This window comes from Spermophilus citellus (genome assembly GCF_964194105.1).
Source record: "Spermophilus citellus genome assembly, chromosome: 2".
Lineage (NCBI taxonomy): Eukaryota > Metazoa > Chordata > Mammalia > Rodentia > Sciuridae > Spermophilus > Spermophilus citellus.
In genome coordinates this window covers 149329426-149347324 of record NC_138183.1, presented here as the reverse complement: position 1 = coordinate 149347324, position 17899 = coordinate 149329426, and the positions used below count along the sequence as shown (strand labels likewise).

Genomic DNA, 17899 nt, shown 5'->3' with positions numbered 1-17899 from the left:
GCTATCAAGTATTGTATATGGCTTATACCTAAGCTCCTGAATTGAGGGTTAGATGGTAAATCCTGCAAGAGTTGGGAGAAGGGAGAAGTAGGTGAGATTGGAGATTGGAGAGAAGTTTTCAGGGAGGAGATGGGGTGACGGGTGTTTGGGGGAAGAATGGGAATCAAGATTTGTTCAGCCCATTCTAGGTGACGGGTGCCCTTGAGGTCCTCCTGCTAACCCTGCCAGGCCACCATTCTGATTTCACACACAGGGACACAGAGGCACAGAGGAGAGAGGGCATTGCACTCTGACCTGCCCAGCCGTGGGAGTTGCAGTCACCTCCCAATGCTGTTTTCTTCTCTGTCCCCGGTGAGGGCTGCCCACCTCCCCGAGGACCCACTGCCATTCTCTCCTGCATGTCCCCGCCCGCCTCTCTGCACACACAGAGTGCTGGGCAGGATTAGGAACCCTGCTGTTTTTGTTTAAAGGGCAGCCAAGGGCCCCAAGGAGGTGGCAGGCAGGGGATTGAGCGGAGTGTCTGGGGTGCTGTCTCCCTGGGAGCTTAGTGTACCTGCCAGTTTTAAAGGGATGAAGGGTCCCTGGGCTGTCTCTGTCAGACATCACCATGCTGAGCATAATCCTGCTCTCAAGCCCCGGCTTCCCTGTCTCGTCCCACTGAATTTCATTGCCCATTTGAAGAATCCCAAGGGTTTTGGCCTCGTTCCCAGCCAGACTATGAAGATTTTCTGTGCTGCCCACGAGGACCTGTGGAGCTGGCCCTCCCATGTGTCTCTCCAGCAGTGGGGCTGCCATAACCCCAGCACGCACAGGAGACCCTGAGGCCCCAGGAGGACAGCTCTGTGGCCTCTCCTGTCTCATTATTAAAAGTGCCTTTGGGGGCTGGGGATGTGGCTCAAGCGGTAGCGCGCTCGCCTGGCATGTGTGCGGCCCGGGTTCGATCCTCAGCACCACATACAAAGATGTTGTGTCCGCCGAGAACTAAAAAATAAATATTAAAAGTTCTCTCTCTCTCTCTCTCTCTCTCTCTCTCTCTCTCTCTCTCTCTCTCTCCCCACACACTCTCTCTTTAAAAAAAAAAAGTGCCTTTGGGTCAGGTGTTCCGACTTTTGTCCAGGTGAGGGTTTGCTTTTGGCATCGTGTTTGAGGAAGCTGTGGTGAATATCGCTATCATCTCACTTGTGAGGCAGAATGAGGCAGCCCCACAGAAAACCAAGTGAACTCAAACCGCCAAATAAAATAGGGACGTGACTCACACTTGCCCTTGGTATAGGTGCCATCCTGGACTCTGAGCTCCCAGGGGTGGGGACCTCATCCACCCATCTCCTCTGCCTTATGTCTGTCTTCATGGTGCCTGCCACTTAGGACAGGTCAGTAGTAAGCAGTGGGTATGTGCCAGCTTCTCTCCCTTCTCTGTGTGGTCCTGCGTCAGAATGGGCGTAAATAAATACAAGAGAAACGAACTTAAGATGGCACAACCCACTCCTGGCCTGTTTCCTGGTCCTCACCCTCTTATGCCATTTCACAGATGAAGAATGAAGCCGTGAGGTTAGAAGATGGGGGCTGGTGCTGGGGGACTGCCAGAGGCAGTGCAGTATTGCAGGTCTCTGTGGGGGCCCTCTTGGGGGCTGAGAGGAAAAGCCAATTCCACGTGGTGACTTGCCCAGTGGGGCTACTGAAGCCTCTTTGTAAAGATCTAGCCCTCCCAGGGCTTCTGCCTCCCTGCCCTTTCTCAAAACCAGGGACAGGATGATTAGGGTTTCAGTGTGTTAAAACAAAAAGACCCCAGCCCCCAACAAGTTGTAGCCTCTGTCCCTTCATTCCCAGACGCACTGTCCCTCACCCCCAGTACTATGCCTGTTGCCACCTGCTTAATTTGTCCTAGGGGGTGGCCTAGTCTCATGGGAAGAAGGTTGGAGGCACATCAGAAAATGAGAATTCGGGTTCCACCGGTGTCCCTGCATTCATGTAACTTAGACAAGCTGTGCCCTTTCTCTGCAACATGAGGAGGTGGATGGTAGCTTTTTTAGTGTCCCCTCCCACTATATTATCTTTTGGACCTCAAGATTCAGAAGAGCACAGGAAAGAGTCTTCAGGGTTCTCTATTCAACACATCGCCAAAAGGGCCAGCGTAGAAACAGGCAGTTTGGGGACCAGGACTGGCAGGTCATCCACAGCATGTGAGCTGAATTGCTCACCCTCCTGCCTCTGTCCTCCTCTGAACTCCTGGTATCGTGATATTTCATGGATTTCTGTGAGGACTTACATGAAATAAGTCATGTAAAAATTTTAGCACATTAGCTAGAACATAAAGGTTCAGTAAATGTTACTCACGTCATTGCTCGGGGAACAAATGCCCACACTTCTCTTTCCATTGGGATTGAGACCACTGCTTTTCTGGACAATAACCCTCTGGCTACACATCTACCCTACCCCTGGACTATCTTTTCAGAGCCAAGGCAGAATTAGCACACTCTCCTCTCAGTGACATCATTCTGGGCTCTTCTTCCTACCACAGCCCCAAGCAGCCAATAGCTGGGGGTGGAGGGTGGAAGGAGAGTCCTCAGCAAAAGATTCCTTTTTTCCATTTTGTTCTGAGCTCCGATTCTTGCCTGCTGGAGTTAGTTCAAAGCCTGTTCTCTTATGATCATCATAATGCCTGTCTTAATGCAGCCACGAGGCTCTGAGGAGTTCAAAGGTTTTGCCAGGCCTTTTTTTTTTTTTGGTCTGGATCTTGAGGGAACCACTTCTCCACCTCTAAAATGCAAACAAAGGTTTTCTAGAGCCTGATGTCCCTTCATGCGGTTTCCAGGGTCCTAGTGCTTCACATGCTCCCTAGTTTGGAGTTCACACACTCTGAGGCTCCTGCTGCTGTGATTCTCACTTCTCAGATGAGGAAACCGATACCAAGATAACTGACCAGGTGAAAAAGTCCTGGAAGTGGGGAAAGAGACCCTGGCTTTGTGGCCTCTGAACCCAGTTCTCAGCCCCTGGGTACACTGCTTAAGGGAAGGGTTGGGGACTCTCACCCCACCTGACATTCCAAGCAGGCCATTCTCCAGGGAGCTGGGTAGGGGATAATGGAAGCTTAGGACATTCTTTTTATTTTAGATGGGATAACTGAAGCCCAGAGAAGCCAAGAAACCTGCTCAAGTCATGATATAGCTCCTTAGCACCAGCCACAACCCTACTTCCTGCCCAAGTCACCATGTGTCCTGTGTGTGCCCAGGCATCTGTTGGGGCAGGTCTGCAGAGCCTCAGGGACTTCCTCCTCTCTCCCTCTCCAGGCCTTTTAAACCTAGAGAAGCTGCTCCGGCAATTCCTTATCTCCAAGGACACACTCTCGGTCCGGATGCTGGATGACACCAGGGACCCCACCCCGCTCCTCAAGGAGATCCGGGACGACAAGACAGCCACCATCATCATCCATGCCAATGCCTCCATGTCCCACACCATCCTCCTGAAGGTGGGAGCCGGGCTGGGTGGCTGGTGGGCATCCTTCTGTCTCCTCCCTCCTTCCCTCCAGCATCCCTGCTCCATGGCTGTTCTTCAGCTCTGGGCTGGACTGAACCCTGACCAACTCCCTGTGCTTCTCTTTGAATGGATGGTTCCTAAAAGTTGAAAGGAGAAAACAGGGTGATGGGTGATGCCCTAAGAAATATCTAACAGCTGGTGAGGCGGGGCAGCAAGCTTCTAAAACACCAATGCTAGACCCGCCAGGGCCCAGGGGAGAGGTCAGGTTCCTGGGGGGATCAGGAGTGGGGGTGGTGCACTTGGGGGACTCCAACAGAGACTGCTAGCCAGATGGCACAGAAACAGCTCCACATTTTGACAAGCAGGACAGTCACACCAGTGTGTGTTGCCCTGTGTTTAATCCTGACACCATGTTCAACAGTTTACAAAGCACTCCTGTGTAATTTCCCAGTGATGAGGCAGGTGTGCGGTGCTCAGGGAAGAAACAGAGGCTCTGAAGACGAGCAGATTTGTCTGCTGCCAGTCCTGGGAGGGGCAGAGCCAGACTGCTTGGTCTCCTGCCCGCAAGGCAGGAAGTTTCCCTGATGCTCCCAAAGACAAGGGGCAGCTACCTGGCCCTGAGTCAGAGCAAACACCCCTGGGAACTAGAATACATGAGGCGGGCCAGCCCAAGAAAGCGAGAACTCAGGTGGCTGAGGGCCATGGTGGACATGCTGGACACCATTGGGCAGCCGGGGAGTCAGCTGTCACCGGTTCCTGGGCTGGTGGTTGGGGTGGACATACTACCTCAGAGAGAGCTGCCTGCTTCTAGGCCGGCAGGCCATCTCTTCCCTGGCTCATCAGCAGCTCCCCCAACCTCTCAGGCATACTGGCCTCTTCTAATGCCATTTTAATTGCACATTTAAACACAACCTGCCATCTTCCACTGGGGGAGCCAGGCTCCTCGTTAACCTCTGCCAAGCTGTGAGACCTAGTGGACTCTCGGATGATTGTCTCTTCCTCTCCCTCCCTCCTTCGCTCTTGTCCTCCCCTCCATGGCTAGTTTTTGTCTGAGACTTAATAAGAGATTTGAATGTGTGTTCCCAGTACTGAGGGCTGTCCCTTCAGCCCGTTGCTATAGTAATTTTCCACAGCACCAAGCCACGTCTGTCCATGGGTATATACCCAACGCACACTCACACACACAGACACTCTCTACGACACATCATTTCTCTCTTTATCTCTTTCTTGTCTCATGTCTGGACCTATCATCAATGAAGTCATTAAGGATGGAAGCTCTTCCCCAGGTCCCAGGAGATGAGAGACACAGGGTGAGGGGTCTTTCTCAGGGAAGGTAGGAGGTTCAGCTTCCTAGTTCAGTGTCCTCCAGCCCCCTGTGGAGAGTGGGTCTGAACAGCCCTCAGGTGGGAGCCTCAGAGGGCAGCCCCCTGCCCAGGAATGTTCTGTGGCTGCTAATGTACAAAGTTGGGCTCCCCTATGCAATTCTATATGACTAGTTCATTGTTGACATTTTGGAAAATACAGAAAGCACATAGAAGAAAATACAAATCATTCATAATCCCATCCCTGGAGTTAACCATTCCTAAATTTTGATGTCTCTTCTTTCTGTTTCAGTCACATTCCCCACCAGATTATTGCACAAACATTTTTTTTTCTGTAAATTGCTTTTAAAAAACTTAATTATGAGCTATGTATTTTGCTCATGTTGTAAAGTATATTTCTGCCAATATTTTAATGGCTGTGCCATTTCCTATCATATACACGTCTCGTAATTTATTTAACCATCCCCTTATTGTTGGAGAGATGGGTTGTTTCCAGTCTTTTGCTATAATAAGTAATTCTGGGATGCACATCTTTGTACATAAATCTTGATGCACGTTCATGACTATTTCCTTCATGTAAATTTCTAGAAGAGGAACACTGAATTAAGGTGTGCATGTTTTTAAGGACATTGAGATGATTTGCCAGATTGCCTGTTGGAAATCTGTTAACAGTTTACACTTATATCAGCAGCGTGTAGGTATCTTATTGCACCTAGCCAATACTAGAAATTGTCATTACAAATGTTTCGTGGGTTGTCTTTTTGTTTTTGTCTTTAGGGTTTTTATTTGGTTGGGATTTTAAATTTTGCTTTTGTGGTCATGATTTCAAAGAAAATTCTGCCTGTAGTGACTCTCATTAGAAAACAGCTCTGCTGGATGCCTGTGGCCATCTTTCCTGATCCCCCTTGACCTAAGCTTCTGTGTCTTTGCAGCTAAACTGATCAATGAGCAGTGAGTTTCAGGAAAGCCTCTTCTCTTTGTTCTTATTGGACATCCTGCTGGTCCCAGGCAGGCCGGCCCGGCCTCCCTCTGCCCTGGGGTTCTCTGTTCCTCCCTCCAGGGGGCGTCCATAGAGCCTTCGTGGGCCTCAAGGAAGATGGACTTGATGTGGGAAATGGGGTGTGCAGAGTGCACACGTGGCCTCTGGGAGCCCCAGAGTGTGCCCGGGAGCCTGGCCTCAGCTCTTGGCTGCCTCTTGATATCAGGAGGATTTGCAGAGTAATCCCCTACTTTATTGAGCAGCTGTTCCAGCAACAAGCTCTATGTTTACCCAGAAATCAGGTCTTAAAAACCAAGGATCTCTTGTCTTTTATCTCTAGAATAGCAGATTTCACAAAATGAATTTTAACCATCCGACCCCTTTTCGATCCCCACCAGCCCGTTCCTGCAAGCAGTGGGCTCAGGTGGGTCAGGTCAGGCCATCCTCTCCAAGGCAGAGGACATGTAGCTTTGCTTGGAGGGAGAAGGAACCTCACCATGAAAGCCTTGAGTTCCACTGAGCCCCCAAGTGATCCTGCCCTTGTCACTAAGCCCTGCTGCACTTTAGCTTCCCATTGCGATATGGTGACATAATCCTTAGCCATTTCCTCCAGGAGCCTGAGCAGGTTCCGGTAAGAATGCTCATAAAGTTTTTGGAGGTCCTTGAGAGATAAACACCACGTACGAGGAAAGTGCAATCATCCCTGGTCTTGTTTCTCCCCCATCCACCTCAACAGTCATGACAAGAACTGTCTCCCAGTGGCCCCGGGCTGCAGGATATATTATGAAAATCTAACCAACTGTCAGGAGGGATGAGGGCCCTGGAGAGAGCCAGGCTCATTATTTACCTGATCTACTTGTCAGTTTCTGTAGCACCTGTCACCCTCAAAGCCCGGCACAATGACAGAGAAGGTTGGCTAAGGGGTATTTCTGATGGGTACAGAGATCAGACAAAAGGGAGGCTGTTCTGAAGTTGCAGTTCCACTGTGAATGAGTCTGCCCGTGTGCTGTGATCAAGGGCAACTAGTTCCTTACTATTAATAAAGGACCAAAGTGGGCAGATGATTTGCTTGTTTCCTAGATTATTATAGACTCAGAATACTCTTAATGAGTTTCACCTGCATTCTGATGTGGGTGAGGTTCATTTTCACAGTCTCTCTTACCTACGCCATGGCCCTAAAAGATTGGGTGTACAGTTTCGTCCATAACATTGTCCTCAAAGGGGAGTAGAGTTTGGTTAAAAGCACTGAAATTAGGCTGCCTAGCTTAATTTCATCTGTTCCGTGTATGAGACTCTTGTATAAGTGATTTAGCTTGTTTTCCTTTTGGTTTCTTCTGTTATGAAATGAGGGTAGGGGATGTAATCATGCCTCCCCCCCCATGATTGACCCCTATAGAATAGTTTGTAGAGCCTGGTATCTAATGGGTAAATGTTAGCCATTGTTATCATTTGTGGAGAAAATTATTCTAGTCTATTTTACTATTTGCTTCACTTTATGTAAAGCCACTTTGTTCCCCACAATATCCCCTTAAATCCATGGGAGTGTACACCAGCTACTGTGGGTGTCATGGCGGGGTCGGGGGATGGAGGCGGGGAGACCTTTAGAGGCCAGTGTTTCTGTGTTCCATCATCCAAGATTCAGGGTAACATAAGAACCTGTCAAGAGATCCCACTTAGCCTGGTGCTGCAGGGTGGTGGCCAGACAAAGCACAGGTCCTTGATGCCCTCTCTGCTCATTTGCTTCCAGTGAGTCTTGTTTTCTTCTCTAATCTCCTTCTCTTTACTTTGCAGGCAGCTGAACTAGGGATGGTGTCAGCCTATTACACATACATCTTCACTAATCTGGTAAGAAGTTTCCACAGATCACCTCTTTGGTATAGAGAATTGTCAGTGGTCGGGGTTAGTGGGTCCTGATGGGACCTAGGAAATGGGGAGTAAGTGGAGAAATTAAGGCAGAGGAGCAGAAGCCAACCAGAGCCAAGGCATCTTGGAAACATGGGAGTCTGAGAGCCCAGTGGGATTCGCATTCTAATGATTCTTAGCCTCAAAAAATGGAAATTTGGGGACTTTAAGGCCTCCATTTGAATGCCTCTAGCTACTTAGCACTGATACCTTGGGCTGTATCATGATGGATGGGCCTTGCTGGTAGGTCCGGTGACTGACCTGCAGTCCAGTCTCTACATCACCAGCTCCCCATGATAACTCAGAAGTACAACACCGGGGTGCAGAAAGTATATATGTCTTATAGTGGTTTAATTGGATGGACTTCTAGAAGCAATCTTAGCCAAATCCCCTTATTTTGCAGATGAGAAAGCTGAGATCTGTAGAAATTTTATTGAGTCAAAGTTTAATATTGGCTTTCCCAAATGCCAACCATGTGCCCTTCAACAAAACACTAAGCTTTGGTGTCTTTATCTACAAAATGGAAGTATGAACAGCAACATCATTGAGCTGTTATAATTTTGAAACCAGAGAATTTAAGGCAGATATCAATTAGTTGAAAGAGCCCTGCTAAGTTTAGAGAGCAGAATTCAACCTCACAGCTTGGTATTTTCGACTTTAAAAAGAATAAGCTTACTGAGAAGCAAAGACTTTCTTGCTGAAAGTGTGCAAGAGGGTAATTTAGGAGATGGTGCAGTCTCCCTCCCTGGACATAGGGACTAGATCTCCCTCGGTGTATAGGAGCCGCCTACCTACGGAGACAGGCGTGGACTCTGAGATCCTTGTTCTTTCCTAGCTGTAGGTGTCCATGAGCAGCCCTTTCTTGGGCTTCTGTGGACTATTAACCTTGAAGCATACAACAGGCTTTTGCTCTCAGAGTTGAAAGAGATCTTAGAGGTTTGCCAGAGAGTCATTCCCCTTTGCTTGAACTCGAGTTTAAACGGCTGGTTCAACACCGTCTCAAAACTGCCTGTGCTATGGTTGGAATTGTTGATCGAAGAAGACCACGCTTGCTATGTGTTCATGGCACAACGAACTTTCTCCAAGGAGCACACCTGTGTAAGCAGCTCTTGCATCCAGAAATAGAGCCTCACTAGCACCCCGAGGCCCACTCTCACGTCCCCCAAATGTAAAACAGCACGAAGGCCTTGTTTGCCACTTTTTAATTTTTTTCCTAACACTGCTGCTGTAAATCAGAGCATTAACATGTAAAAGGGGAGACAAGGATTAGGCTATTCCCAGAGCAATGCAAAAGCATTTGCTTCAAGTAAAGAGGCCTCTGGGGCGGCCTGGGCAAGTTGGCAGAAGAGTAAAGAGAGATTAAAGTACAATTGGGTTCCATTTGGGGAGCCTGGGAGATGGAGAGGAGGAGGGACAAAAGGCAGGCCAGGGTCTGCAGTGCTGTGTCAGCCTGCCAGGGCGGCTCTCTCCCAGCACCAGGCAGCTGCAGCAGAGGAGGAGAAAGGCTGCAGCCAGGAGTCACTGGGTCACTTGGCAGCGGGAGGGAAGGAGGCCAGTGGTTTGGAGGGGAATCAGAAATCAGATGGCTCTGGGTACAGTGGCACACTCCTGTAATCCCAGTGGCTCCAGAGGCTGAGGCAGGAGTTCACAGCCAGCCTCAGCAATGGCAAGGTGCAACTCAGTGAGGCCATGTCTTTAAATAAAATACAAAAATGGGCTGGGATGTGGTTCATTAGTCAAGGTCCCCCTGAGTTCAATCCTGAGGAAGAAAGGAAGGAAGGAAGGAAGGAAGGAAGGAAGGAAGGAAGGAAGGAAGGGAGGGAGGGAGGGAGGGAGGGAGGGAGGAAGGAAGGAAGGAAGGAGATGGAGAAGCTCAACTTAGATTTTTAAGAAGATGTCATTCTACCTGCTCTGACATGGTGGGGACATTGGCATGTTATCTAGTAGAAGAAGCACTGGCCTGTGACATCAGGGGACTCAGGGTCATGTCCCCACTCTGTCCTGTTCTCTCTGAAAGAGTCAACTCTGCCCTCAGAGCCCCAGTTTTCACATTTTTTAAATGGGTATAACAACCTTACGAGGTTGTTGTGAGGATTAACTGGAATTCTGTAAGTAAAAACGCTCATAAATCATAAAGTACTATATGCTCTGAAGTGCTGTGTTTTTCAACATAGCACTATAATACTTTCAGTTTTCAAAGGACTTTCTTCCTTTTCAGGTGGGCGTGGAGCAGAGAAGCTCCGAGAGATGCCTCAGTCTGAGAGCTCTCTGAACTTGGAATTAACAGGAATTTCATAGTTTGTGAGTTTGCAAGGGAGAAAAACCAGAGAATTAATTATATGAGTGATGCTGGTTGAATAATAGTCAAGAAAATAGAAACAGAAGTATTGCATCAAATCAGTGAGAAAATATTCTAAAAGCTCCTCATTAGTGCCTTGGTTTTCTGGAAGAGTCAGGGTGGTAGCAAGACTGAAACACTGTTTTGAGCTAGAGAAGGAGGCACTTTATAAAGGGCAATGTGTTCGTGTTCGTAATCTTTTGCATTTATCCAGCTCCATCCCCCAAACACAGATGCCGCCTGGGCCTTGGTTTTTATGTATTTCTTCTCTGCATTCCTTAGGGATCCCCATCATGACCCATCTCTCTGAATTCTGCCACATTGATGCAGTGGGTTCTCAGAATAGTTTTTTTGAGAACTGGAAGAGGCATGGACCTCAGCTTTAGGTAGATTAGACTTAAAATTCTGGTTTGAATAGATGTTGGCCATGTGATCTTGTGTGAGTTATTTAACCTCTCTGAGTCTTTGTGACATCTTCTGTAAATGGGCACTAATAGTACCTTCTTTGGGAGATAATATACATGCAGCAATTGGTTCTCATATGAATTTAGTAAAGGGGGATTATTTTTTAAAGTCCTAGTTTTGCTTCTCATCAGCTAAAGAAATGGAAGATACATATTTTGCATGTAATGGCCTGTAAAAATGACTCCTAAATTGCTGTTTTATTTTTTTCCAGAGAATGAATAGATGTAGGTAGTTTGGTTATTGTGCATGACTGAACCCACCATTGCAGGGCTTATTTGTGTCAGTAATTACTGAGTAATTGACCAAGTCCCCATACCTGAGTTCTCATGCAGGCATTAAGAGAGCTGATTGATTTAGGGCATCTGTAATGAATGCATTGGGTTGTCTTCTCTGGATTCCATCAGTTGATTAGCCATTACAAGAGTTGGAACAGAATGATCCATCATGAATCAGACTTGCAAACCGTCAATTCATTGGCCCCCACTGAAGAACTGTCTTTTCCTCTCTCTCAGGGTCTAGGCAGCAGGGAGAATAAGTGTGCCAACCCTGGGCCTTGGTTGACAGAGAGGACAAATGTGACAAGAGGAACTGAGTTAGAGGGAGTTGAGGCTACTGGAGGGTTCCCAGTTCTCACTGCTGAGCTTGGGATAAGCTGGATGAATCCAAGGAAGAGCCAAGTCTGTGGGTCAGGAGAAGCCCAGCTCAGTAGCACCATGACGGTGGGGTATCAGACCAAGAGAGAGGTGCTTCTTCAGAGGGGGAGAGAACCACATGCAGGAACAGATGCTGCCCAGAACAAAGGAGGTGACTGAAGTGTGAAGATGTTCAAACCCCCAGTCATGCGAACGGTGGACAGAGGTCCAGGTCTTTTATTTGCATTATCTACTTCAAGGTGGGATTTGGGGGGAGTTGGTGCTGGTGTGAAAGGTTTGATCAGTGAAGCAGCTTCCTGCCCTGGTTCCAGGTTCTAAATGGTCGGGACTCATTCCCAGCACAGCATGTCCCTGATTAGTAGGTGAGAATGGCAACTGGTTGAGGCCGGAGCCCAGAAGCAGAGGGTCAGCTTATGAGGTCCAAGTCACAGAACTTGAAAGGCAAATTGAAAGCCAGATGTGCTCTTGGCCAGAGGTCAGGCCTATGGAGAGGAACTAGGAGGAAGCAAGGCCCAGCTAGCAGACCAAAGTAAAAGGACAAGAGTTTAGGCCCAAGTGAGACTGGACCAAATAGGGAACCAAGCAAAGCAACCGAATTACTGCTCAAAGTCACATGTGCAACCCTGAGAACTGGTTCCTGCCCTCATCCAGAGATCAATCAGCCCTTCCCTCCTTTCATACCTCCCTGTCTCCCTCCTTCCCTCTCTCCTCAAAATTGTCATTTTAACCATTTCTGAGTTTACATTTCCATGGCATTAATACAACTATTACCACTATTTATTTCTAAGTTTGTTTTTCTTTGTTTCTTTCTTTGGCACTAGGGATTGCACTCGGGGGTGCTTAACCACTGAGTCACACTCCCAGCTCTTTTTATTTTTTATTTTGAGACAGGGTCTCCCTAAGTTGCATAGAGCCTCACTATGTTGCTGGGGCTGGCTTTGAACTTCTGATCCTCCTACCTCAGCCTCCCAAGCTGCTGGAATTAGAGGCGTGTCCACCACTCCCGGCTACTTCTAGAATTTTTTTTCCTCAACCTAAAGAAATTCTGTTTATTAAAAAGTAGCTTTCCACACCCTCTTCTCTAGCCCCTGTCAAACTCCGTTTTTTTTTTTTTTCCTTTTCTCTGGAGTTTGCCTATCCTGGGCCCCCTTTATAAGTGGAGTTATAGAATATTTCTCCTTTTGTGTCTCATTTATTTCACTTATCATATTTTCTAGGTTCTTCTCTGTCATAGCATGTATCAAAATTTCATTCCACTTTATTTTTTTTTATTTTTTTATTTTTTTTTTAAAGAGAGAGAGAGAGAGAGAGAGAGAGAGAGAGAGAGAGAGAGAGAGAGAGAGAGAGAATTTTTTTTTTTTAATATTTATTTTTTAGTTTTCGGCAGACACAACATCTTTGTTTGTATGTGGTGCTGAGGATCGAACCCGGGCCGCACGCATGCCAGGCGAGCGCGCTACCGCTTGAGCCACATCCCCAGTCCCCTTCATTCCACTTTAAAAAAAATTTTTTTAGTTGTTGATGGACCTTTATTTTATTCATTTATTTATATGCAGTGCTGTGGATGAAACTCAGGGCCTCACACGTGAGAGGCAAGCACTCTACCACTGAGCCACAACCCCAGACCTCATTCCATTTTTAAAAGACATTTTTATTGTGATAAAAATATATATATAGCAAAATTTACTATTTTAACCAGTTTTTTTTTAGTATTCCTTTCAGTGACATGAAGTATGTTTACGTTTCTATGTGACCATCAACTCCATCCATCTCCAGAACAGCTTTTATCTTCCCAGACTGGAACTCTCTGTACCTATTAGACAGGTTCTCCCCAGTTCCTCCTCCTCCCGGCTGCCGGAAACCACCATTCCACCCTCTATCTCTATGAATTTGACCAGGCATTTCTTATAAATGGAATTATACACTATTTAGCCTCTTGTGTCTGCTCTTTTTACTTACAATATTGTCTTTGAGGTTGATCCATGTGTCAAAATTTCCTGCCTTCTTAAAGCTGAATAAGATATCATTGTGTATGTAGACCATACTCTGTTTATTTATTAATCCATGGATAGACACGTGGGTTGCTTCCTCCTTTTGATTATTGCAAAGAATGCTGCTATGAACATAGATGTACAAATGTCTGTTCAAGTTCCTGCTTTAAACCCCTACAGGTATATGCCTAGGAGGGGAATGGCTGGATCACAGAGTCATAATATGTTTAATTTATTGAGTAACCAACAAACTAGTATCTAAATGACTGCACCACTTTTCATTCCCACCAGAAATTTACAAGGTTTGAGTTTCACTGCAACTTTTTCAATACTTGCTACTTTTCATTTTTAAAATAATAGCCATCCCAAGGGGTGTGATATGGTCAGGTATGTTTCTTGTTTCTATTTGGAGTTTGCAAGAAGCAAGACCACCTGGCTGTGGTTGAGGGGGATGCTGTTAAGAAGCTCTGTGATGAGAGGAAGGAGCTGATGTATAAAACCCCAGTCCTTACAGTCATTCACAACTGGTGAAAATCGTTTAGGAGCTCAGGATTCTCATGGCCCTGAGGTTCCTGGGCTTCAGTTTCCTCAGAGTTAAATTGGGAATAATAATAATAATATCCATCTTTAAAAAACCTTGGTAAGAATTAAAAGTTAATTATTGATAACACTGTTTGTGTCTGGCAGGTAATTCTAGCTGCTATGATTGATCCACCCCAAATCTCCAAGCTTCCCCACAATGGAGGTATAGTCACCTCTCCATGTCTGTGGGGGACTGGTTCCAGAACCCCTCACAGATGACAACCTATGGATAGAAAATGCCATGGTATTTACTCCCCTGTACTTTAAGTCATCTCCTAGATTATAATTCTTAATATAACATAAATGCAGCATACTCACTGCATAATTTAGAGAATAGTGACAAGAAAAAAGTCAGTACAGACCCAACTTTGGTGGCACATGCCTCTAATCCCAGCAACTCAGGAGGCTGAGGCAGGAGGATCTCGAGTTCAAAGCTAGTGTCAGCAGATTAGTGAGGTACTTAGCAACTCAGTGAGACCCTGTCTCTAAATAAAATATTTAAAAAGGGCTGGGGATGTGACTCAGTGGTCAATCAAGCACCCCAGAGTTTAATCCCTGGTACAAAAAAAAAAAAAAAAACAAACCCAAACCAAAAAAACGATTTATTGGGGCTAGGGTTTTATTTCAGTAGTAGAGCGCTTGCCTAGAATGTGTGAGGCACTGGGTCTAATTCTCTGCACCACAATTTAATTAATTAATTAATTGTCCATTAACAACTCAAAATTATTTTTAATTAAACAATTAAAGGTCCATTAACAACTCAAAAATATTTTTAAAATGTATTTATTCATTTATTTTAGTGCATTATGATGATGGAGCTCATTTTGACATGTTCATAAATGCATATAATGTACTTTTCTCCATTTCGATGCCAATTACAGCTCCCTTCTCTACCCTCTTTCTGATCCCCTCCCTCTGCTCTATTGGTCTTCCTTTTATTGATTGATTGATTGATTGATGCATTATAGTTACACATAAGATTGTAATGCATTGTGCTCTATTCTGGTATAATTTGGTCAGCTTCACTCCCTGGTCCTTCCCCTGTTCCCTCCCCCTAAGTCTCCCATCTCTACCTTCTATTAAAAATAAAGCCCCATTATCATTCCTTTTATCTCTTTAGCTTCCATGTCTGAGAGAAAACATTTAATCCTTGAAATTCCAAATCTGACTTATTTCACTTAGCATGATGTTCTCCATTTCCACCCATTTACCAGAAAAGGACTTAATTTCATTCTTTTCATGGCTGAGTAGAACTCCATTGTGTATATCCACATTTTCTTTATTCATTCATCTATTGATGAAAACCTAGGTTGGTTTGTCTATTATGGATTGTGCTGCTCTAAACATGGGTATTCATGTAACACTATAATATGTTGATTTTAGTTCTTTTGGATAAATACCAAGGACCGGGATAGCTGGTTCTATTCCTAGTTTTTTGAGGAATCTCCATATTGCCTTCCAAGTGTTTGTACTAATTTGCATTCCCACCAACAATAGATAAGTGTACCTCTTCCCCTACATGCTCACCAGCAATTATTGATATTTGTATTTTTGAAGATTGCCATTCTAACTGGGTGAGATGAAGTCTCAGTGTAGTTTTGGCTGCATCTCCCTGATTGCTGAAGATGTTAAAGCTTTTTTCATATATTTGTTGGCCATTTGTATTTCTTTATTTGAGAAATGTCTCTTTTAGATCTTTTTGCCCATTTATTGAGTGGATTATTCTTTTTTTTTTTTTTGGTGTTAAGTTTTTGAGTTCTGATTTTCTCCCACTCTGTGGGCTCCCTCTTCACACTTTTGTTTCCTTTGCTGAACCGAAGGCTTTAAATGTAATGCAGTTCCACCGATTGATTCTTGGTTTCTTTCTTTTTGTAGGGGGTACTGGGATTGAACTCAGGGGCGCTCGACCACTGAGCCACATCCCCAGCCCTTTTTGTATTTTTATTTAGAGATAGGGTCTCACTGAGTTGCTTAGCTCCTCACCTTTGCTGAGGCTGGCTTTGAACTCGCCAACCTCCTGCGTCAGCCTCTGGAGCCACTGGGATTACAGGCCTGTGCCACCGCGCCTAGCTTGGTTTTATTTCTTGAGTTTTAGGAGTCTTATTAAGAAAGTCGGTCAGTGCCTGTGCCAAAGTGTTGAAGTGTGGCCCCTGTGTTTTCTTCTAGTAGTTTCACTGCTTCTGGTCTAATTCCTAGGTCTTTGATCCACTTTGAGTTGATTTTTGTGTAGGGTGAGACGTAGGGATTTAGTTTCATTCTTCCACATATTAATATCCATTTTTCTCCTAGGATAATTTGTTTAAAAGGCTGTCTTTTCTCCAATGTATGCTTTTGGCACCTTTGTTAAGGATTGGCTGGCTATATTTATGTCGATTTATCTCTTTTTAGTTCATATTTCCCCAAATATTTTCAATCTACAGTTGGTTGAATCCATGGGTGTGGAACCCACAGATAATAAGGACCAACTCACTATTTATTACTTTAACTGAAGTCCCAGAAATATGTTCTTGATAACTGGGTAGACTTCCCTAAGGTCTTTCAGGGGCCTAGGTATCTTCTAGCTTATGCATGTGTCCTCTTAGAAACCAGGGGTGGGAAAAAACATGGAGGATCCCACACAGGAGGGTTTATGGATCAGGTCTGGAATTGGTACATATTTCTCAGAATTCTATTGATTAGAACACATTATATGGTAACACCTACCTGCAAGGGCAACTGGGAAATGTAGTCTAGCTGTGTGCCCAGGGAAAAGAGGAAATGAGCTTAGTGATCGGGAAGCAATCTCTGTATGATGATCATCAGTCATCATCACACATCTTTTCCATGTATGCTAGAAAAGCAGTTGGCATGGTAGGCCCTGGCTTGCCTATTTAGAGGATCCTATGAATGGAGATTAGCACTTAGTTTAAAGGGTGTCAGCTCCCTTATACCAAAAGAGTCTGTGCCCAGAGTGCTCTCTCTGGGTAGATGCACAGGACAGTCACAGATGCTCTGAGCTCCTTCTGCTCTGTAGTCTGGAAGGAAGCCTCTGTCCTCCAGTTGGCCTCTGGGTTTGTCTGGGGGAACCTTTGTTCCATAAGATTGATGGAAGTTTGAATAGAGAACATGAAGAGTTAAGGGCCTTTGGTCACAGCCCTGTCTGCTACTGAGACAGCAAAGGCAGCTGATGTTTTCTGAAGAGGTGAAGAAGGAAGCGAGGAAGCTCGATTTGAGCTAATAAATCTGGAGGGATTACCTAGCAACTAATGAACCCAGGGAGAGTTGCAATCACTGCCTAATAGAAAAGATAAAATCACCCTAATCTGTTGTCAGAGAGTGCTTATGGGCTCTGTGCCGTAGGAGGGAGCTGTCTCCTCGACAGGGAGATGTGCAGAGATTTAAGAGTAAAGATCAACAGTCATGGGACATCAGTGAAAAGTGGGACATAACTGGGCCCTGGAAGCAAGAAACTTGGGATCCCCCAGGGCCACTGTCTCCTTCTGACCTTACTAGCAGCATGGGGAGCTGCCTGCTGTTTCCACCAGAACCCCCAGTTCCTGGCACCACCCCCACACTGGAGAGTAGGCTGCCATTTGTGAGGTGTATATAGAGACAGTGGCATCTCTGAGTTTTCTCTGGGGGAACTGAGAGAGAAGGTACAGAGCACTGACTGTGCCCTGTTGGAAGGCAGGGGAAAGGGTCACTCTATCAGGAGGCCTTGTCAAGGGACCAAAGCACTGGACTGGCAGTGAAGCCACTGTGGCTTAAAGGTCCAGCCCTGACACTAATGCTGGGTAACACAGTATTTGCAACAGTTGATATTTATTGAACATCTTCTCTGTGCAAGACTACTTAATAAGTGCTTCGTAGTTATTTTCTCATTTAAGCCTTATGCCAACTCTAGCAAAGCGCACCATTTATTTCTATTTTAGAGATGAGCAGGCTGAGGTTTGAAGGCCTTCCTGTCTTATTCAGGGTAGTGGATCCAGATCATGAACCAGGCAGATAGCTCTAACCATGCCATTCTACTGCCTTCAACTATGCAGCCATTTCTCCTTGCTGGGCTTCAGTTCTTCATCTGCAAATTCTGAGGTTGCATTAGGTGATGTCTGTGGGTCTTTCCAACCCTGGACTTGTTTTGTGTGGTTGGGAGCATTCCAATTCACAACTCCCCCACACTGGGAATGTTCCCTGGAGATTCGGGAGAATGACCC

The 17899-nt window shown here is 45.8% G+C and overlaps 1 protein-coding gene across 1 annotated transcript in view; it reads left to right on the top strand.

Annotated features, from left to right (window-relative positions):
• Window positions 1-17899, top strand: part of GRIK4 (glutamate ionotropic receptor kainate type subunit 4) — a 418526-nt gene that overhangs the window by 279070 nt on the left and 121557 nt on the right. Inside the window, exons 7-8 of the mRNA XM_081281772.1 lie at window positions 3288-3466; window positions 7567-7620. Of these exons, the coding sequence (XP_081137898.1) occupies window positions 3288-3466; window positions 7567-7620 (233 nt within the window). The remainder of the gene's footprint in view (window positions 1-3287; window positions 3467-7566; window positions 7621-17899) is intronic.